At 39.6% G+C, this 23,874-nt stretch overlaps 1 protein-coding gene across 22 annotated transcripts in view; it reads right to left on the bottom strand.

Annotated features, from left to right (window-relative positions):
* Nucleotides 1–23,874, bottom strand: part of OTUD7A (OTU deubiquitinase 7A) — a 169,855-nt gene that overhangs the window by 22,738 nt on the left and 123,243 nt on the right. For all 22 annotated transcript variants that reach the window (XM_021299275.2, XM_065076069.1, XM_065076064.1 and 19 more), the window contains 4 exons: nucleotides 23,630–23,848; nucleotides 17,025–17,126; nucleotides 8,495–8,622; nucleotides 7,322–7,434 (listed from right to left, as the gene is read on the bottom strand). In XM_021299275.2, coding sequence (XP_021154950.1) covers nucleotides 7,322–7,434; nucleotides 8,495–8,622; nucleotides 17,025–17,126; nucleotides 23,630–23,848 — 562 coding nt within the window. The remainder of the gene's footprint in view (nucleotides 1–7,321; nucleotides 7,435–8,494; nucleotides 8,623–17,024; nucleotides 17,127–23,629; nucleotides 23,849–23,874) is intronic.

Here is a 23,874-nt window from a genome sequence, read left to right on the forward strand (position 1 = left end):
AGAAGTCTAAGCATTTCACCTTGACTGCCTCTACAGATAACAAAAATGATAGGCACATCTGGACACAGGATCAACCCTCTCCTCTTAAGCATTTGCCCAAAGATGAGATGAAAATCCCCATTTCTCTTTACAGAATACAGAAGGAACCCACATCAAGATGCAGTTAAGTGAGACAAGGCCAAGCATTTTTGCCAGTGGAGCTCTGTGTTTCAGAATACACACAGCAAGAACCAATGCAAGTATCTTATACGCTAGGAGAGCAGAACATACATTTCAAACAGAGAGACAGCACTATGGAGAAACGTAAGTCTTTCTTTACATTGGCCTTCTACAGATCTGATCCAATTATTACAGGAATGAAAGTCTTTCCGTTCCCTTCATCTAGCTGGAGCAGGTACAGACTACTTCAAAAAGTGGAGAGGTAATATTTAATTTTTAGATTAAAATAAATGTATCATTGAGGAGTATTCCATAGGTCTAAACAAAGTTAATCTTCAACCAGCTTCACAATGAACAAACAATTTAAGTCATAGACAAGAAAGTGCTGTTCTTGGAAGAATTTTTTAAAAGATATGTAAAATAAAACTGGAAGACAGTATGAGCACTTGAAGAGTCTTCTGCACTTTAAAGAGTTATTTCTTCCTTTCAAATTGTTGACACCGTTATGAATATACATATTGGAAAAATAATGTATTAAATTCATTATCTGTATTTGGTGAAAATACCTTTCAACATCTAGTTCTCCAAAACATGGGTATTAAATAGTAATATGCTGACGGTAAGGTGGTTTGTGTCAAAATCATGATAATTAGTCTTGACTTTGAAAGGCGGCCAAAATGAATAAGTTACCTACATGAAGAATTTGACAAAGAGGAGTGTACACTATATGAATAAAAAACCAAAACCAAACTGAGCCATCCAAGACATATGTGTGATGATTTGGGCAGTTTCTGTTTTATTCATAATCTGATGTCTGAAAGGCATAAGCAATGACAGAAGACAAAGAAAAGCTGAACAACAGGATGTCTATTACAAAAAGAGAACTGGTTGTGACAGGAATATCAGAGAAAACTCATGTTAGATTACATAATTACTACTACCTGGAAGAACATAAAGACAAGACATTTAGGAAAGCCAAAAATGTGTACAGAACATAGAGCAAGGCTTGCAATTTTTTCATGTCAGTACTGAAAAGTTATAAAGCACCAAGGGAACCAATCCCTGCCAGATTTATCTGCAGCATATACATCTACTCTCAATAACATCAAGTGCCAGAAATTCAAATTTAAGAACACGAATCAATAGCATTAAACCGCCACATATAGAGAGGCAAATTCTTAGAATATAATTTATGGACTAAAATCATTTAAATTCCTTAAAATATACCTGTGCTATCCTATTCATCTGACTACATTACTCTTATTTTCCCAACACATACAAATTTCAAAAAACATTTTTATCCATATGTGAATGGACAAACACAACTGCACATTCCAGATGCAGCAGTATCAGAAGGACCTTTATCCCTTTGGCCAGCTGATGTCAAGCCTGACTGCACACAAAGTCCAAAATTTCACTGGGCTTTTTCACTCTTCACTATCACATCACCAAGTTGCCCAATTCACTATTATCATATTCACACATTTCAAATCCTTCTCTTCTATTGCACATGTGTTCTCCATCACTCATTTTCACAGAATCACAGAGTGGTTGAGGTTGGTTGGGACCTCTGGAGGTCACCTTGTCCAGCACCCCTGTTCAAGCATGGACACCTAGAGCCAGTTGCCCAGGACCATGTCAGCCAGCTCTGGAGTATCTCCAAGGGGGAAGACTTCACAGCCTCTCTGGGAAACCTCTCCAATGTTCAATTCTATTTCATCATTGCCATTAATTCATGCGGACTATCTTATATTATTTCAGTGCTGCTGCTGCTAAGGATTCAGTATGAATCTTCCTAAAAATTAATGAGAACGAAAAATCATCATTAACAAGTATCCATAGCAACCTGCCACATCCTTTGATCCACTTATTTTTTTTCCCATGAACCTTTATTTATCCTAACTACACGACTATGAAAATTGTGGGCAAAATAATTTTATCAGTGTAAAATGGAAGCAAAGGAAAATTAAGAAAATAAAATTGATTTCTCCGTTCAGGTAAAGTTAATTTTTAAATAATTAAATCCACATATGTAAAAGTATATAAATCTGCACTGCAGTAACCTGCTTAACCTATTTAAGCAATTGAATCTAAACAAGGGTGACACCTATTCAGCACTCCAAAGAGATTCTCTCTCCAATGGAAAAAAACAATTTGTACTGCAGACAGTAAAGAAAAAAAATCTTCAAAAAGCTTTGATGGGAAAATCACTTACCCTGCTGTTTCACCTGGCTATCTGTGCTCTGTTCTTCTCTTTTGCCTGTAAATTCTGAGCAAGATCTGTTTTCACCTCTTAGATTTCCTTCTAACCAGCTCCCTATTGTAACCTTGCTTTTCTTTCCCATACATACGCTCCAGGTTCTCAGTTGGTTCCACAGACTCGTAAGAGCAATTCCAAGTTTAGATGAAGTTTCAGGACTCGCAAAGAGTAAGTAATCAACATGACAAGTATCAAGTTCTTCAACCTGGTGATTAGGTACAAGCATGAGACCAGAATGAAACATGAGGTCGTATCTCAATCTGCCACCATTCTGTTTCTGAAACCTCTTATTTCCCTGCTTAAGAATCCCCAAATTATGACCAACATACACCACAGCTGCAGCTCACCAGTAAGTACAAATTTCTGCTGTAGGTAGATGTAGGAACGTATCTGCTGATTTCCTTACACAGTATTTTGGCAAAGAGCTTCAAACACAAAAAACTGCACAGTAGCGTGGCATTTTCCTTCTTTTCTACAGAAAAAAAACCTGGTATACTGCATTGACTAAAGGAGATACAGAATGTGAACACTTCAAATGCTGATTTTTATTTCTTAGTCTTTAAAAATAGCGAAACTTTTTTCCTCTCAGGCAAAAACAATATATAGGAAGCTCTTTTCAAGGCATATAATAAACAAGAAAACCTAAATCAGCTTTTCCTAGATTATTTTGGTTTGAATATTATTTTGTATTTACTTGTGTGGGAACACACGCTTTTACGTAAAAGATCTTCTGTGGCATATGAGATGCAACCATCTATCAAATAGGAAACATTCTGAATTCAACAAAAACGTCCTAAATACGGAAAACCCAATTACTATGTAGGTACTAGTAGTTTATTTTAATATGACAAAAGTCTGATCCCTCCTCTGCCTTGAATTTATTCTCTTTTCTGGAGTCTGTGGGTAGCCACTGTTTTCAGATTGAAAGAACTGTCTTAACTGGCATATTTGAATTACCACAGCAACTTGATTATTTCCAGAATGTGTCTGACTTAAGTACAATTTACATCAACTGAGAATAAGCCAGATGAAAAGATTTATTAGGTATCAGAAACTTCAGCTAATAAGGATATACTGTTATAATGAACCTTTTTCTGTCTGCACCCATATACGGAACAGTTAAAAAGGAACAGCACTCCTACAATGGACAACCCCATCAAATAAAAATTATTTTAAAGCAACGTCTTTGTTAAATGATCTAAAGAAATTCTCTACAAGATGAGGGTCTTTGATAGATGCCGTAGTTTTGTGTGAAGAATTGTATGCTGAAATACTCTGAATACATAACCAAGTCCGAAACCTCAGGGATTACATGCATATGAGAGGTACATCCTGTTTACATATTCTGCTTTCTTGCCTTAAATCAAACTCTAATGGTACACAGGAAGAATACAGCAACATTCTCTCCCTTCTTCCCCATCTAAAAATCACTTGACTTATTAATAAGCTAATACCAACAGCATAAGAAACGGCCAGCTACAGGGTGACAGTTAATTCTAAAGAAGAATACCATCCACTTTCAAAAACTGTATTAGCTCTCACCACGACACGACACGACACCTAGCTTTCAGCACTACTAGGCTTCAAGAAGTGAATAACAGCAGTGGTATTCAGTCCAGCACTAGAACAGGGTTGGAAATCTCTGACTGACAATGGTCTGCAAAATGAAGGAATGGGTTGGAATTTTCTCCTTAGCAGGATTGCAATAGTTAGGTTCTTAAAAAAACACAACACAAAACCAAAACAGAGCATCGAAGACATTCTCTTTATTTTCAAAGCAGTTGCTTTAATTCAGTATCCTTGGATTTTGTTCCTAAGTGGGTATAAATGAAAACATTATGTTAAGCTGAAATTTATTTTTTCCATTTACAGAAAGATGTGCAAATCTGTTTAGCAACAAGAATCCAATTCATAGTTAATTAGTTTGCTCTGCTTTAGTCCTTGAAGGATTTTACATGTTGGAAACAAGAACTTAAGAGCCAGATTCTTCTGTGTTCCCTTTATCTTCATTTTTTTTCCCCCCAACTTATAAGCCTCAGAACGAGAATGCTCTCAAAGATGAAATCTTTGGAGATTCAGTGATGATTGCTGATCTCCTTTACATGTAGTTCACTCTGAAAAATACCTAAAAGGAACCTGCAGGTGAATGAGGCAGCATAATTCCAGAATTAGGCTTGTCACTGAGTTCTTTTGAAGCAGAAACAGCTTCTGATGCTTTAGCTAATTCTGACACCAAAGGAGAAATTCCTCATCTCCAGTTCAAAGACTAATTTGTAAGCTTTCTTAATACAGTACCTAACTAGAGAACATTATATGCCCCATCTCTAAAATACTATTTTGATATTCCTTTTCCTTCTCAAGGGCTCTATTTTGAACATGAGTACATCAAAATGAGAAATTAATTCATTCTGTCACATTCATTCTGTCTTTGGAGTGATTGTAAAGAGAATTACAAATTCACATGTTTAATGGGCTAAGTTTCTTGCCTGATTCCTCCTTCACTATTTTACAAGAAAAATTAACTGTTGTCTATTTATACTTACTTTATTTTGATTGGCAAAAAGATAAATGCAAACCATGATGAGAACATTTAAACCAATTTAAATGGATTCTTTATGTAATAGTGATATCCCTGATTAAGTATCTGGGATCTAAAGGTAAAGATGGTTGATTGGCTGGCAAATGCAACAGTTGAGGACATCTCTGACTGGTGTATACTGAAGATGCATAGTACATGACACAGACAGAATAAGGCCAGAGAAAATTGCTGGTGAATGGCCAGATTTAATAGAAATGTGAATTGAACTGCCATTAGAAGACTAAAGTGTATTAACAAGAAAATACCTACAAAAAGAGGAAACAAACTACAGAGTAAAATGAAAACCAGTCTAATTTTTTAGCCTCAAAATAGGAGAAATGACACATTATGGCTGACAATTTTCTAAACAATTTCTTCCTGCGTTGGTAGAATTACCTATCCTTGACATCACAGGGTTAAAAGGAAAAGATAATATTCTTTCAAAGCCCAGAGAATATAGGCTAAAGTTTTTATTATTCTCATTGTGTTGCATGCCCTATTTTGTCAATTTACTTATCACCACATGCAGTTTTCTCTAGGGGAACCAGTAGCTAAGCACCAAGTAAACCACCACTAAATATTTTTAGTGATAAACACTTCACACAAAAACTAAAGCTTCTGAATTCTTAAGGCTGGTCAATAATCCTCTACTTTGAGAAGAACTGCATTGACAGTGAGAGATGGTTTATCATACCAGCTATTTAAAGCAGATTCTTTACGTGCATCAGGGGTATTTACATGTTGTAGATACTATTTCATTCCAAACTTTTTCACAAATATGTCACTAGCCACTTTTCCCAATAGGTTCTACGCATCTAAATGCATGCTGGCAGTAAAGTAGACAGTACTGGGTTTTTCTCTGCGACCATCAAATTTTGTGGTACTGTTTATAATATGTTAATTGACTAAAATGCTACTAATTGAGTATTATACAAAGATTAAACACGCATACTAAATTGGTCTTCAAGAAAACACATTCCTTCCTTGTGTGCCTGTTAGTATTGGGTAGTAAGTGGCAAACATTGCAGCTTTGCAGAGTGTAATCAAAGAAGCTGCAATCAGCCATAATCTCACAGAATTCATCTAGATAGACAGCTATGAAACTAGATAAGAAAATAATCTGGTGTGGTTTGTAGAAATAGAGCCATACCCTATGCAGAGCCTTCCAGCAACATTAAACTCTACTATGATGAGGGTGAATCAGTTTAATTTGAAATAAAAACCCCTACAATCTTCTAATAATTCTTGTGTTCAAGAGTACTATTATGTCACATGGGTTTAATAAATGCTTAAAGGGCAACTGTTTCTATCAGTGCAATATTAATGATAATCATTTTTATTTAAAGTTTTCTGTAAGACTGAAGTAGCATAGTGATTTTTCAGACGGGTTTCATGAGACTACAAAGTATAACCTGATATTCTACTTATTCTGCTTACAAAGACACTGCATCCAAATATTTAATCTTTAATACCAAAAACGTTACTTTTTTCCCCACTGTATGGTTCAGGTTAACAGCATTTTTAACGTAGAAAATGTGAAAAGGCACTTGATGACTTGCCCTCAAAAAAGATCTCTCTGAAGATTTTCTGTTTGAACTACAAAGCAAAAAAGGACTGAAATGAATGTATGAATATGAAAAGATGGCATTAAAGCTGTACCAAACCACAGAAAAGGTGATATCTGGGCATAAATTACTTTCTTCTCGACTGTTAATAGAAGATATCATGTACATCCTGTTTAAATGTTCTGGTTTTCTGCCTTAAATAAAACTCTAATGACACACAGGAAGATTACAGTAATATTCTCTCCCTGTTTTAGTGAAAATATCTGAGCAGTGGCTCTTTCTGCTAAGGCAGGGGTGTCAAACTCATTTTCACTGGGGCCACCCCAGCCTCACAGTTGCCTTCAAAGGGACAAATGTAACTTTAGGACTCTATAAATGTAACTGCTCCTACACTTATGTGCTAAGTCTTCCTCAAACAAAAAGTTACATATCTTCAGTAGACGAGGCACTTCATCTCGAAGCAAACTGCTACGGCCAACATGCTTGTTCCAGAAACCTAGAAATTAGGATTTATGAAATCCAGACTCATTCAGATGCAAATTAACCTCAATTTCCTGTAGTAACTCTATAAAGAAATTTAATAAAAATGATAAATATTGTACAAGAGTGTTTAGATACTTATATTCTACCATGCAAAAAAAAATCACAACCAGTTGAAAAAGCAGTTTGATGGTCCTATAAAGATCTTCCTTCATTTGTACTATATTGCTTTCCTACTGAGAACAAAAACTCAAAGATTCTGTCATACTCTGAACTTACCCACCACCAGTGCCTCCGTTTTTGCTGAAATGTGTACGAGGCTCACTTGATGCCAGTTTCAGCAGTTCATTCCACTCCCGTTCCCATTCTTCTTCTGTATACACCAAACCTGACTATGGGAGAGAATGAAATACCTTTACTATTGTGCTGGTACAAAATGGAAGCAGAGATCTGTAGTAATATTTACAACTTACTTTCTCTGAGCTTCATACATGATATGGTTTAATATCCCGGACCATTAATGGTTCGACATTTTTTAATAAATTAATATTCTTTCACCTGAATAGAAAAGACCCAAACCTCTAACAGCATGCTGGATTACATGTCTAGCTGAGGGTCTGCTGCTGCTCACACAGTGCTCCACTACTGCAGATCCAGTTACTCATGCCCATGTGAATTCCTTGCAACCATGGTCACATGCTTTACTGCCCATTTCTGGAGGTTTGCTTTCTTCCTCAATACACAGAACTACCACGAATGCCCCTTGGCTGAAAGGCAATGCTTTCTCCCTCTTTTAAAGGGCAGAAAGGGTACAGGAGCGCTTCTGTGCTCCTGTGTTTCCAGGTAGCCTGAAGCAGCTGAGTCAGTCACAGCTCAGCTGTATTCTCACTGTCCGCTGCCAACAAAAAGCAGATTACAAATAAGTCACAAACATTTAAGCATATTCACTGGATTGCATTCAGGATTACTCCTGAAATGGGCTTTTCTAGCCACTCTTCAGGCACAGACATCTTCAGAAGATAATACAGCTTTTAATCAAAAGTCAAACAAATCTACAGATGATTTTAATTAAGAAACATCCACTCAATATTTGGTCACAGATCTAAGAACTGTACCATTCTGAGGAATCTTTCCTAATTGGGGTTTTCTTTCTTTTGTAGATTTCATCCATTCATTTTATAATGCCTGTGATAGCTAAGTTATGCGTTTAATTTTGCAGCCCAAAATTTTCTACATGTTCCAAATTCATCTTAGACCTTTGTAGGCACAAAACTGTGCATATTTATGCCCACAAAGCTACAAACACATTTTCATTCTGATACAAAAATTCTAAATACAAGTAAAATGGAAGCACAAGGAATTTGAGAGCAATTAATACTTTCACACCAAACTTCAGAAGAATACATTTGACCCTAAATGGTATTCACAAGACTGTCCTTAGGCCACACAAACCTCCTTATTCTGCTGGGTTTGTTGCCATCTCCATCTTCTTTTCAGTGCTTCCCTTTCAGCTCCACTTCTCATCATAGTATAGAGGGCTTTGCGTAAAACAAGGTCCCGGTCATGAAATCCCCACATCCCTAAAGCAGCACAAAATGACATTCAGCTATAAAAAAGCTACAGCAAAACAGAAAGTAATTAATATTGCTCTATTAACAAAAGAAGGAATGCTTGTACGTTATTTAAGAGTCTCCTTTGCAAATAATTCACTCATTATTCTTGAGGTTTCCTAAAGAAACAGGCAATATAGATAAGCTAATGAGCAACAAGAGGCAATTCTAACAAAATTTATACTTGAAGGAATGACTAAGGATTTGACTGGTTTCAGTATTTCCTTGTAGACAACTTCAGCTTTGCTGCAAGCAATGGCATATTCCACGCACAGGTCGATTTCAGCTGTGGCTGCCAACAGAGCTTGCAGCCACAAGGATGCTAATGACAACTGCTGGCACTGCTGTGAACTGCATATGATACCAATACCCAAAGGCCTCGACTCTTACACAGCATGATGGTAAACTGCCTTTGGCTTCAACATCCAAGTAAAGAGATGAGCATTTAAGATGATTGGAAGTCTAAAAATACAACCAGCCACAGGCTTTCAAGCTCATTTTAAGATAATAAAACATCTTCACGCAGTTGAGAAGAGTAATTTGCGAGAGAAGAGAGCAGAGCTCTCACCAAGACGTGCCCATAGACCGCCACCTTTCAATTAACATTGTCAGCTGTTGGCATTAAATGTCTATTTAAGACTCTGCAAGTCAAAATACTCGAAACATTTACTGTACAAAATATACAGTTCCTCCTAATTAAAAATGAAGTGGACAAATCCTTGGAAACAGCAAAAGCAACTCCTTAATCACTGAAAAGGACAACGCTTCCCATTGAGCCGCCCCCCCCCTTGGCCTGTGCAGCGGGGTATCCCCCGGAGGATGATCCCTTTGATCCCGGACCTGTTGATCCCGAAAAAGAACCCGATCTTTTCCCTCCTGATCCTCATAATGTCTGGGGAGAGATCAAACGCCAAGCCTTAAAGGAGGGGGAGTTAGAGATAGCAAGGACTATAGTAGCGCCTGTTATATATCAAGGAAGGGGGGGGGCGGCTCAATGGGAAGCGTTGTCCTTTTCAGTGATTAAGGAGTTGCGTCGTACGGCTACCGAGCACGGGTTGTCTTCTCCTTATTTTGCAAGCCTTTTATCTTCTGTATTCGATACATATGTCATGACCCCACATGATTTAAAATCTCTCGCGCGATTGTTATTAACCCCGACGCAATATACAATGTGGGAGTCTCAATGGAGAACGGGGCTGCAGACAATTTTGTTGGGGTATGCGGGACATGCGAATGCTGCCCTAGCTGCCTTAACCATAGAACATCTTACTGGGACTAGGCAACATGCAGACCCGGCCGGACAGGCAAGGGATATCCCCCGAGAAGCCTTAGAAGCAGTCCGGGAGGAAGCGAAAAAGGCTTTATTGAAAGTTCCTGATTCTCAAAAGCCTCAGAAAGCGTTTACTAATATCACCCAAGAGCCCCGAGAGCCGTATATGCAATTTGTAGACCGCTTGAAACAAGCCTTAGATCGGCAAGTAGATAATACCGAGGCTCGAGATATCCTATTACTTAAATTAGCAGTGGAAAATGCCAACGCTGATTGCAAAAAACTTTTAAAATCGCTTCCAAACCAAAATCCTACTTTGATTGAGATGATTGAGGCGTGTAACAGAATTGGCACTATGGATTATAAATATGAAGCGATGGCTGCTGCCTTTGCGGCCATGCGCGGACCTGTGGGAAACAGTAAGCAACAGAACTGTTTCGGTTGTGGGAAGCCAGGTCACTTTAAAAGAGATTGTCGCAGCGCCGGGGGGAAGAGACCCCCAGCACCTGGTATTTGTCCCAGATGCCAGAAGGGACGGCATTTTGCAAACCAATGTAAATCTAAATATGATGTGAATGGGCATCCCATACCGGGAAACCGGCAGTGGAGCGCGAACCCGCGGCGCGTGCAGACACAAGTTCCGCGGCCAGCCTCAACGCCCCTGCAAGCGCGGGGGGAGGAGCGGGGGACCGGAGGGTTTCCAGTCTCTCTCCCGCAACAGCAGGGAGCGCCGGCCTGGACCTGGCAACCGCCCACACAGTAACGCTGCTTGATTCCTCTGTTCACTTACTGCCTACCAAAGTTGCAGGCCCTTTGCCTCCTCAAACGCAGGCTTTATTATTGGGAAGATCATCCACCACCCTGTCAGGGCTTTTTGTATTGCCTGGAGTAATTGATCCTGACAGTAATTCCGAAATCAAAATTATGGCTTGGACCCCATTTCCTCCTTGCACAGTACCAGAGGGAAGTCGTATTGCTCAATTGATACTGATCCCTAAGGAGGACTATGTCTCAATCCCTGACCAAATGCTCCCGCAGAGACAGGGAAGCTTTGGGTCTACGGGAGAACCACTAATTTTATGGGCTCAAGCCATCTCACAAAAGCGTCCTATATGTCAATGTACCCTCATTTGCAGAGGTCAGCAAGTCGTGTTGAGTGGAATCATTGATACAGGTGCAGATGTTACCGTTATTTCTCAAGCGAAGTGGCCTTCTAGGTGGCCTTTAACTGATATCTCTCAGACGTTAGCAGGGATTGGGGGGTGCGGAGCTAGCCGCCAAAGCGCAGAAATGATACAAGTTCAAAATTCAGAAGGACAAGTTGCCTCAGTCAAACCGTTTATCTTACCAGTACCTATGGTCTTGTGGGGACGTGATGTGTTGTCTCAGTGGGGGGTGTCTATCCAGACACATTTTTAGGTGGGGCCATTGAGGGGCGTGAAACCCCAAAGTTAACCTGGAAGACAGACACTCCTATTTGGATTGATCAATGGCCCCTGCCACTGGAAAAACTTCACGCCCTCCAAGAAATAGTTAACGAACAACTATCTATGGGACATATTGTACCCTCAACGAGTCCGTGGAACTCGCCTATCTTTGTTATTAAAAAACTGACTGGCAAGTGGCGCCTGCTCCATGACCTCAGAAAAATTAATGACGCTATGGAAGATATGGGGGCCCTGCAGCCTGGGCTTCCATCACCTACCATGATCCCTCGAGATTGGCATTTAACTATCATAGACCTCAAAGATTGTTTTTTCAATATTTCATTGCATCCAGATGATGCCCCTAAATTTGCCTTTTCTGTGCCAAGCGTCAACATGCAAGCCCCTTTGCAAAGATATCAGTGGGTTGTGCTACCGCAGGGAATGAAAAATAGCCCTACGATATGCCAATGGTATGTAGCAAAGATACTTAGTCCTGTTAGAACTGCAGTGCCTGCTGCATTGTTATATCATTATATGGATGACATTCTAGTGGCAGCACAGCACCATGAAGTCATGGAGGAAGCTGTAGCCCTTGTCGTGGCTGCTGTAAGATCAGCAGACCTCTGTATTGCATCAGAAAAAATTCAAAGAATGCCACCTTGGAAATACTTAGGATGGCGTATAAGGGCTCAGACTGTTACCCCGCAACCCTTACAGATACAGGCAAATGTAAAGAACTTACATGATGTACAAAAACTGCTGGGTACAATCAATTGGGTCAGACCATTGTTAGGAATCAGTAATGCGGACCTTCGTCCCCTATTCGAAATGCTTAAAGGAAGCTCGGATTTAAACGCTCCGCGAACTCTTAGTCCTGAAGCCATGGCTTCCTTGCATAAAGCTGCAACAGCAATTGCCTCCAGACAAGCGCATCGATGGGAACCAGAATTGCCTTTTCAATTAATCATCCTTAATCCTGCTAGACAGCCTTATGCGCTTATCTTTCAATGGGACTGCCAGAAAACTGACCCTTTACTGATCATTGAATGGATTTTTCTGCCTAACCAAGCCACAAAGACGATTTCTACCCAACATGAGATGTTTGCATCTTTAATCATCAGGGCCAGACAGCGATTACTTACCCTGGCGGGCACGGACTTTGCCCTCATATGTATGCCAGTAACAACTGTTTACCTGCAATGGCTACAACAACAATCAGATGCACTAGGTATAGCCCTGACTGGCTATGCAGGCCAACTCACTTCTCATCCGCCTTCTCACAAGCTGTTAAGCATTGATTTTCACCTTTTACCTGTTCCAAAGCGGAGTGACCAGCCTTTACAAGCCCTTACTGTATTCACGGATGGGTCTGGCAAATCTCACAAGTCTGTTATCCTTTGGTGGGATGACCAGCGAGAACGGTGGAGCTCAGATGTTGAGACTGTGCAGGGTTCTCCTCAAATAGTAGAATTATCTGCAGTTGTTCGAGTGTTTCGAAAATGGTCTATTCCTCTCAATATAATCACTGATTCTGCTTATGTTGCAGGAATTGTTAGCCGAGCAGAAGCTTCTGTGCTACGGGATATTTCTCATGCGGCACTGTTCAATCTGTTACAAGAACTCATTTTCCTGTTAGATTCCCGCCTTCACCCTTATTTTATTATGCATGTCCGATCTCACACTTCTCTACCTGGTTTTATTGCGGAAGGGAACCGACAAGCGGATTTGCTTACGCTACCGGTGCAGGTGTTACCAGATCGATTAGCGCAAGCTCGACTCAGCCACTCCTTTTTTCATCAAAATGCTGCAGGCCTTAAGCGTCAATTTGACCTCACTACACAACAAGCCCATAATATCATTGCGGTGTGTCCTGATTGTCAAAGGCACTCTTTCCCTTCTATAGCAGAAGGAGTTAACCCCAGAGGGCTACAAAGCCTTCAACTCTGGCAAACAGATGTCACTCATTTTGCTGAATTTGGTCGTCTAAAGTTTGTTCATTGCTCTATTGATACATTTTCCGGAATGTTATTTGCCTCCTGTCATGTAGGAGAAAAAGCACGCGATGTGCGAAAACATCTGATGCGCGCCTTTGCTACTTTGGGGGTACCCTCTCAAATCAAAACTGATAATGGCCCTGCATATATGTCTAAAACCTTGACGACCTTTTTTGCCTCTTGGGGTATATCACACATTACAGGTATCCCTCATTCTCCTACGGGACAAGCTTTGATAGAACGATCTCACCAAACCTTAAAACGCTTGTTATTAAAACAAAAAGGGGGAATAGGGGCTGCTACACCAGAGGAGCGCTTACAGAAAGCCTTGTATGTTTTTAATTTTTTGAATTGTTCCCTGTTAGACAGCAATCCTCCAGTAGTTCGTCATTTTAGCACAAACACCCTTTTTGAACCCAAGATTAAGCCGCCAGTATTGATCCGGGACCCCGAAACAGGTAAAGTGATGGGACCCTATCCCCTTGTTACATGGGGTAGAGGCTATGCTTGTGTTTCCACAGAGAGAGGTCCTCGCTGGATCCCGGCAAAGAACGTGAGACCCTTCCGAGAAACATTGCAACGGCAGTCTTCTGATAACGCTCCAGAACCTGCGTTCGATGAGGAGAACGTTGCTCCCGAATGAATTCCGTCTCAGAAACAGATAAGCGAGAGTTTCAATGTCCAGACTGCGAAGTGTGCAATTTCTGGATCCTTAGAATTTGTGCTGACTGCGAAAGACCACAGTGGGTAAATAGGTGCCGCGTAAGACGGTGGTGTGACTATTGTTTGCAGGATTATCAAGGGCTCTTACAGAGGCTGTCAGTGGAAACTGGAATTGAGGGCGATAGAACTCGCTCCTATCAGGAAAAATTAGAAAAATGGCATAGATATATTTTTGAGCAATCAAATATTGTCCTTTGGAAAGCCATTGAATGTGATAAATCTGTTCCAATACCACAGACCTGGGAAGTAAACCCCGATAAGTGGGAGGAAACAAAAAGGAGGTGTCGGAAAAAGAGAAACAGAAGGAAGACTAAGAGCCTGCAGGAATGGGCCGAGTATTAATCTTTTTGTTAAGTACTATAAGCTTAGGCTTTAGCTTTGATTTACATCATGTTGACTCTCGTACTAATGTGTGGCTCACGTGGGCAAATCGTACCGGGACCACAGACTTTTGTCTGTCCCTGGCGCAAGTAAGCGATCCGTTTAGAACATGTTTAATTGGGTATCCATATGTACACCTAGACGATTTTCGAGGTTACGTTAACACCCCTGATTTGTCGAATGTACTCAATTCCTCATATTGGCAATGGAGGAGAAATAACAGTGACGGATGGTGTATAAAAAGTAGCGACTGGCCAGTAGAGCAGGGAGCCATGCTCCAGCAAGGCTTAATTCAAAGGCTCAATTTCTCTAATCACTTACCGTTTCAGGAACTGACACTTTGGGGCTCCTTCCCTCCACAGGGGGAATGGGAGAACATCTCAAATCGCGAAAATTGCTCTAATATGAGTCCGGAGATTCTTCCTGTTAACGGGACTGGAGTGGTCTATTTTGGTGATAGCTGGACTGGGTATTTGATTCGAGATGGTCACAAAGAGACATTAGATTCACTGATTCATTATCAAAACGTGTCAGGTAACTCTGGTCATTGGAACATTTCGATGAATACAGGGACTAGAGATGTGGCCGATATCACTGGACAGGTAAGGTTGCCAAAAGGCTATTTCTTGATTTGTGGAGATAGAGCATGGCCCGGAATTCCTTTTAAACCTGTGGGAGGACCTTGTTATATTGGGAGACTTACGCTGTTCGCACCTCATATGAGGGACATGCTTAATCGTTCCCTGAGCAATAGTACCAGATCAAAAAGGTCATTGCGACAATTACAACCAGATTGCGATGATCACGTCAATTTAGGGTCTTTAGGATCTACTGTAGCTCTGTCCCTATTTTTGCCTGGTGGAATGGCCGCAAGCAATTGGAATAAAATAAAACAATTGGCATGCTGGGCTGTCAAAGAATTTAACACGACCTCTGACATTTTGTCAGGATTAGCTCAAGATGTAGATAGCTTACGACATGTAGTCTTACAGAATCGTGCTGCCATAGATTTCCTTTTACTAGCCCACGGACATGGATGTCAAGAATTTGAAGGAATGTGTTGCATGAATCTATCTGATCACTCTGTGAGCATTCATAAACAGATTGCAGAACTACGAGAAAGGATTCACAACGTGCGGGAAGGAATGGATGGACTCGATGGGTGGCTAGCTTCTTGGGGAATTACAGGGTGGATAAAAGATTTACTTAAACAGGGAATTTTGATCCTTTTAGTAATTTGTGTATTATTACTAACGATTCCATGTATTTTGCAGTGCTTACAAAAGTCAATAACCGCTTCAGTAAATAAGATTTTTCTTGTACAAGCACAAGACCTTCCGAAAACTCCCAGTACAGAAATGTTGGTGAAGCAAGACGTCCTCGAACTGGTTGGGCGCCGACCTTGGGAAGAAGCAAATGTTTGAAAACAAAAAGGGGGAGATGTGGGTTGTCTTGGCTGTATTTGTGGGCAGTGTGCTGATTTTAGTTATTGGACCTGCTGTGTTAGCATGGGAAGTTACTGGGGGGTTGTAGAAAGTTACAGCCGATGGGTGTAAGAACAAAGCACGGGAACTGGTGGTTTGGCAACAGTATCTTGTTATAGTCCCGCGAAGCTTTCCTAACACGAAAGGCATGTAGTTACAAGGACCTAAGATAAGATATGCATGCTTTCTTACTAACCTATCATGAGCTCAGCTTTTGTAATATGTATGAGCTAATTAGTTGGTATACCAATCAGTATAATCCACGATAGTAGTTGTAATGTATGTAACAGTATAAAAGGATTGTGTAGAGAACAATAAAGTGGACACTTTGCTTGCATCAAGTTGCGTCCCCGTCTCTTCATCGCGGCACTTACTATGTCTTTCACAAAGAAGAGACTCTTAAAAATATCTTAAATCCCAGATTTTTAAAAAGTCACCTTTAGAGTTCTATTGGTGGAAGGTTTCAGCAACTACAACAATAACAAGTTTTCTTATAACAGGTTAGGATACAGAAGCCATATCAAAAACTTTAAGCTTCACAGGTTTCTATTTATTTGAATGAAGAAAGACTTCAAAAATTTTGTAGTAACAATTAATTAATCAATTGGAAATTATTTTAATTCACCCAAACTCTGTTTCCCATACACTTAAACACCACCAGGAACCAAAAGAGATAAAAGCTACATACTGCATTCTTGAAGACAGCAAGACAACTGTTTAACAAAAGCCAGAGAATTAATGCAATTCCTTGCTCACAATGAGGACAATCCTGCAGAAGCACCTGGGATTTGCCTGTTCCAGAGCTGTTAGATTTGGCTCAGTGAGGAAAATACAAATCACTGGTGTTTATCATATATGGTTTTTGACATTGTTGCAACTATACTTCTTTTATAATTTGATAAATCTTTTACCTTCATCCGTCAAGCATGGCAAAAGCAAACAATACTCAAGCAAAATCAGAAAAATATATTTCTCCAGAACCAGGCTTTTAATGACAGTCTTTGCATCCCACGTGTTTCTGAGCTTTTGTGGGTGACAGAGAAAAGCAGTCAATATTTTTGGCAGAAGGTTTCATGTGCACACTCTCCCTTACCTAAAGATGCAGCATGCAAGAGGCAGTTTCCATCACCTGTTGTAGCCAAGGGAAGAAGACGTTTGCAGCTTGTACACACCGTGGACCACCAGTTCAGTCGTCCTGAAAAATAAGCATCTATAAAAATGGTGGAGGGGATACTAAAGCAAGATGCGTGCTGTGTACAGGCATTCAGCAATGATGTGGAATGTTGAAGGTTAATTATTAATGTCCTTTCTGCCAAATAAACTTAATGTCAGAAGTCAAAACTTAAAAGACTAGAAATAAGATGCAGATAAATGTAACTACTCTCTAAATGTATTTGGAATAAGAAGGGAGCACCTTTAATTAATTTGCATCTTCCATTCTCATATGTTGCATTCGAGGATGGATTTCCAAAGAGTTCATTGCCTAAATGCCATTCCAAGTCTTAGTATCAGTTCCCAAACATAATCGACATTGGCCTCCCGTACACAGATATGACAGATTACACTACAGTAATGAAGTCTCAAAAGACAATATGTAATATGTATACATTAATCCAAATACATTACTGGTAAGTTTGTTAAGCAAAGAACTGTTGTTTCAACCAGGTGGATTGTTTCAACAGCAGATTCTCATTTACCATACTGTAAATCATGATTAGACCTACTAAAAACAACAGCTACACTACCTAAGAATTAAAATGAGACCAAATGCATAGCCTAAGACCTAGGGTAGCATCTCTGAGAACATTTAGAGAACCACTTGTCCATCATGAAGCATGTTTTATAGACTATAAAACAGGGAAAGCATTATGAAAAAGAGTCACAAGAGGACGGATATTTGATGTATCTACATGAAGCAAATAAAGTCCTGAAGAGTACCAGTGCCTAAGCCAGCACTGGAAGCACATAAATCCTGGCACACAGGGTGCCGTGTGGTAGCTTACTGGAGTGTTCAGTCCAGGTTAAATAGTCACCTGAACATTCTGTATATTAGAAATTTGACTAATTGTGTAACCTCTTTGGGGATAATGAAGAGCATTAACAATGATGAGTAGAGCTGCTGTATTTCCCGAGACTTTTGGAAAGTCTGTGGGTAATGCACAATGGAATAATTGAATGAATAATGCAATGGGCAGCCTGTGGTGACTCCATTTCTTTGTTTGTCCTCTTCTGCAGACTCTACTTGCAAGATGAGAGGAAACAGTATCCATATTGTACAGTCTGTCTTGCATTTAAGGTTAAAACTCCAAACCAGAAATAAGTCCAAGCACTGAAAAAACTCTCTTCTCCATTAATATATTTTCATTACAAAATTACACTGAAGTTTATTTGTAATAGCAGGTAATACGTATTGTGCAAAAAACGGAATCACGATATTCTAATATGCAGCCCCAATTACTTGTTCTGGGAACTAAGAACTATTTAATTAAATTTCAACTATTCAGTATGGCTTGAGAGTTACTATACTGCAAAGGTAAAGATGCGTAGAAGATCAATAATTATGAAGACTTGGTAATCCTCATATGATTTTAGCAGCTAGCTTGTAAATGCCCAACATCTCAGACGAGGCTCATGGAGTTCTAAATTAAATATGCATTAAAGAAGCTTAATTTAAACTGCTATTGAACAGCCTTTGGGAAAGATAAATCTGAAATAACAAGTTATCGTTTTTAGCAACTCCTGTGTCTGTGGGCTGTGAAATAACAACTTGCAACCTGTTTTTTGCAGATTGTTTTGGTGGTATCGTATTCAGTAATAAGTTACACCAAGGTGCTGCTTAAAGCACAGTTACAAGACCTAAAACAGACTTTAGGACTTAAGGGAATAATAAGTAGTATTGCTTTGCAGATGAACTACCAGCTCTTGGTAATAAATGTCAAAGTCTGGTGTTTATGAATCTTTTCAACAACAGGAGCCTTCTACAAAAGTATTCTGCTCTCAAGTAGTTTATGCAAAAAAAATGTTTGTGGGCTTGGTTAACATCACAAAGCTTATGGCTGACTAAAAATCAGCAGGAATGCACTGGATCATAAGAAAAAAAGCAGTGCATTTTCATTTTTCAATCTAGTGATTATAGTGGATCCCTTTAGGGAAACAACAGGAAAGCGGAGCTTAAATGAAAACTGGAAACAGTTCTTCCTCAGGCTTAATTCTGTCTGTTTTGATAAGACAATATTTATGGACAAACTAGACCCATGTCTCACTCTCCCCCTGTTGGTCTACTTGATCTCGCTTCTTATTTTCTCACAAAAACTATCTAATCTCCAAAAACATTATTTCAAGAAATGTATCTGTTGTTTTACAGCAAAAATAGTCTGAGAATTAATATAGCCATATTCCAGTACACTAAAATTTAATTCTCATTTTCAATCAAGATTTATAGTCCTATCCAGGTCTATGATCTAGCAACACAATCAGAGAGGCAGACACAAGCACACACTATTCCTCGCATGATACTTAAGACCTCAGGGGCAAACTCCAAAGAAATGTCGACAGACTCCAGTATCCCCCATGCCTAATGATTGCCAACTATTTGTGTGTTCTGGTATTATCCCAGTACTGCACTACCCAGTGTGTACCAGACTTCACACATTACAAACCGTATATTGTCTCCCCCTGCTCCCTTACTTGGAGTGGCTAACAAGAATCAATCGTTCTGATACAGAACCAGATAAATATCTTGTATTCCATGCAAAGAAGGTATGCTGAATCTCAGAGGAAGTTTTGCACACTTCAGAAAACAGACAACATTGCTACATTAAAATATAGTATCTGATGACCCCTAGGACAAGATGCAAACATCAAAAGCTACCCTGTTGTAAACCCACTACAACTGTAGGCATGGATAGAAGATGGCCTTATGCAACTGTTAGGTTGAAAAAGTCAGTATCTGAGGAAAAGGAAATAAGTATTTTAAAACCAGTCTCAGGTCAAGTCCTCAAAACCACTGACAGAGCAGACATCTCACTGAGTGGGACACAATGTCTGGTTTCCTGTGCTTGTCGTACGTGTGGTTACACAGGTAAGAGTCCTGATGGCTTTTATTTGTGGTTGGGCATTCTGGAGGTCTTTACCACGTGGATTCTGTAGCATTTAATAAACAATATTCATGTTGCAAGTTTTTCTCCTATGGAAATACTAAAAATAAGCTATCTGCTTGTTTTCATGAAACCTGTAAAACCTTACTCACAAATATGTTTGAAGTTGGCAGAGTTAAATTTAAAAAAATAAACAGTGGTACAATACTAAGAGACAGCTTGGTGATACAAGCTCAGTTTCCTAGAGAAACTAGGCTAAAACAAGCCTTTCTTTCATTTCTCCAGTACATTGTATTCCCAGAAATCCACCTCTCATCCATCCCCCAAGACAAGCAAGTCACAAAACATTTTCAACTGCAAAGGAAGTCTAATTCTAGACACTCGATATATTCTCAAAAGCAAAGGTTCACTCTAAACACTCACCAACTGCCCCCTGGAATCCAACAGCAATAACTGCTCTGGGACGTGCACAGGACTGAGCTGCTAAGTCAACAGAGATCACTCTGCTCACACAGAACAGTCAGGCAGTTAGCGAGGGATGCAGGAACCTCAAATCCAGATTTCAGCAGAGATGCTTCTGTCCTTTACATGTTTCTTAAATGAGTAGCCAAGAAGATTTGTTTCGTTTTTAGTCCTTTCATACAATAAATGTGTATTTGCAAGTATTGACTCAGAGAAAATTACAAGAACGGATTTTCTACATGGGCTTATTTTAATCATTCAGTGACTGCTTACTTTTTTAAAAAAGTGAATTATTACAGTGTTCACCAATACATTTTCTGTAGTTCAAAGAAAGGACCTTCTTTGTAGGAGCTCTCTGTATTAGTCTAGATGATGAAATCAGCTTCGCAGCAGCATCTGCAAGGCTATTCATATTTAGTGATGTCCTTGAAATGTAATGTTGAGCTGTGCATGTAGAAAGAAGTAAAAATGAGGAATCAAGTAAATGTTTCTCTTTTAGCCCAATGCATAAGCAACACAGACTGTCACAGAAGCTACTGACTAGAATGCAGATTAAAGATCAAAAATAAGATAGCACAGAAATATACGGCGAGGCCTACTGGCTGCAGATAACTGATACTGAGTTCAGTTACCTGCAGGGAACTGCAAACCCAGGATTACCAGTTTTCTTCTCTTGTTTCTTTCACAAGCTGAGACAGATGGTTTTCTATGACATTACTGCATTTCATCCTACTCTGTGATAAAATATTTGTCATTCATATCAGAACTGAATTACACGAGCATGCATTTCAAAGCTTGGAAATCAGGAAATTAATACAGCTCTCTTGTAAATATAATGGTTGCTATCCCAGCACCCTGCATATACTGTGTGGAAATCTGCTAAAAAATCTAGGATAAGAAAATGTTTCTACAAATTGAAAAGGCATCAATTTTTCTTTAACGAAGCTTAATTTTTAATAGTTTAAAGTCAAACTTCTCCAGAATTTTGGTGAACTTGTGTTTGGAGATGTGAAACTCAGGCTTAACAAGGGGTTATCATTTATTTTACCTGTAGCTGTATAAAATGCTTCATATAAAACACCTGAACACAGAAAGAAAAGTGTAGGAAAGCAATATCCTTGTAGCTTCATACAGTTTACTTTCAATTTTTGCATTGAATTATATTTCAGCACTGCAATAGAAACTTTTCTTTCTTTTCATTAAAAACACTGTGTTAAACCAGCCATTCTTCTGCCTATGTTATTGAACTCATCAGTCCAGTTCGGGCAATAACGAACAGCTGAGTTTATCAGATGCACAAAACCCAAAATGCCTTTATGAATGGGCTGAATTCTGTCCTCTAAGAGAAATATTCAGAAAGCAATCACACACTGAGTAGAGGATACACTGCAGCAGCGGAGAGGAAGTAAATAATTCTGCCTTTATCTGGGCCTTTCATTTATAACCTCACACAGCATTTCTGAGTAAATTGGGAATTTTGCTCTGAGTTTCTATACAGGTAGGATGTAACCTGAATATCCTTTCACACACAGATGTAATGGTAGCAAGCACCTAAGCATATAAAAGAGAACAGAAAAACCTTACAGGGTTTTATAGACCTCCAGCTCACACCACCACTTCAGACAACACATGCGACAGTCTGTTAAAAGTAATTTTGCTCTCCCAGTCTGTGCTTTGTGAGTAGTAAGCTGCTTTATGCTCCCAGCAAAGTTCATACACCTTTTGCCTAATCAGCAGGTTTTCTTCCTTTTTCTTGAAATTCATGCCCTTAAACCTGAGCATCCACCCCTCTCTCTTCCTCTAACAATATCCCCAGCCTCAGCTACAGAAGCTACTGTCCTTCATGGGGTTTGGTTTGGTTTAAAACGTTTTAGGCCCCTGGTTGGGAATGCACCTTATCTGTCAATTTCCTTTATGTCATTGACCAAACCACAGTCAAACTGGGCCCTGTTGGTAGGAGACAGTAAAATGTCTAGTGCTAAGGGACTTTCCTATTAAGTCACTCTCTGCATTTCAGACAAAAATATGTCTAAAATAGACAGGAAATAAAAGGAAACTGAATGTTTAAATGTCTTCAATAGAGATAAAAGGTCAGTTTACATGAACTCTTATGTGATTTTCTTAAACATTCACTGTTTGATCTGCTTAACTTACTTGAAGTGAAGCACTGTTTCCCAAGAAATTCCAGTTTATTCGAACGAAATGTTCACCTAAGTAAACTAAGTCTATGCAGGCTACAAGAATACCTGCGATCAAAACCACAAGCACCTCAGGAGGTCAAAACACCCTCCTTTCCGGCATGTAAGAGGCTCTGGGGAGGAAGGGACTTTTCCAGTGTGAGTCAAGTTATTGCCCTAATTAACACGAAGAAAAGAATAAATGATTTATTCTATTTTCAGAGAGATTTGAGAGAGGAATGCTAATAGGCAGAAAAATCAGTAGTTTCTGCAGCCTATTTCAAGTTCAAAGCCAGCCAGCTCTGCATCAATTAAAAGATGTCAGCTCTAAATTAACATTTTCCCTGATTTTAAGGTCAGAAAAACACTGATCCTCTAGTTTGTACTCTTGCATTAACTGACTAAAAGCTGTAATTTCACTGTAGTGGGTAGGTCAACAACGACACTGAAGCAAGGTATTTTTTGAAAGCCCTGTGGAATTTTGAGTGTTTGGCAGAGCTGTCAGAGGAAGAGCCATGCTGTTCTATCCCCCTCCTGCTTGCATTAGCTGGTACCTAGAGAGACTAGATATGCTTTTTTGACAGGTGAAATGACTGTTTTCATGCTTCACAGTTGCCTGGTAGCATTCCTGCATTATTTTATACTGCTATTTTTTCCAGAAGAAGGCCTTCCGAATACTGTTTGTTGTTTTTTGTGGGGTTTTGTTTGTTGGTTTCTCTTAAGTATTTACTGTTTGATGCTATTATCTAAGTATGTCTTGCTTTTCAAATACCAAAGCCAAAAAGTGAGCACATGACAATACATGATAAGTACTCAGTGTGATGCCAGATTGGCAGAGGTCCTGCCTAAATATTGTGATATTTCCCATGCAGGATGCACAATCTCCAGAAATGAAGCAGGATTAGAAATGTCAACCAAAGTGTCAGATTGCCCAGCTGCTGATGTCTAAAGCATTTACCCACCTGCTTGCTCCAAAGCAACCATTGTTGCCTGCTCAATTAAGTCTCGTTCAATGAAGCTTCTGAAATCTTCACTGTACACACTCAGGTCTGGTAGTTGGAATGTGTAGATGGGCATCTCCAAAGGGAACTGTTCGTTGCTGCACTCGTTTGCTACATGTGATCGAGCAAGGGAGACTATAGCTGAGCTGGCATGAGAAATACCCCTGGAAAGACGCTTTTCTGGAGAGAAACCAAAGAGATAGCCT

Source organism: Columba livia, chromosome 11 (genome assembly GCF_036013475.1).
Source record: "Columba livia isolate bColLiv1 breed racing homer chromosome 11, bColLiv1.pat.W.v2, whole genome shotgun sequence".
Lineage (NCBI taxonomy): Eukaryota > Metazoa > Chordata > Aves > Columbiformes > Columbidae > Columba > Columba livia.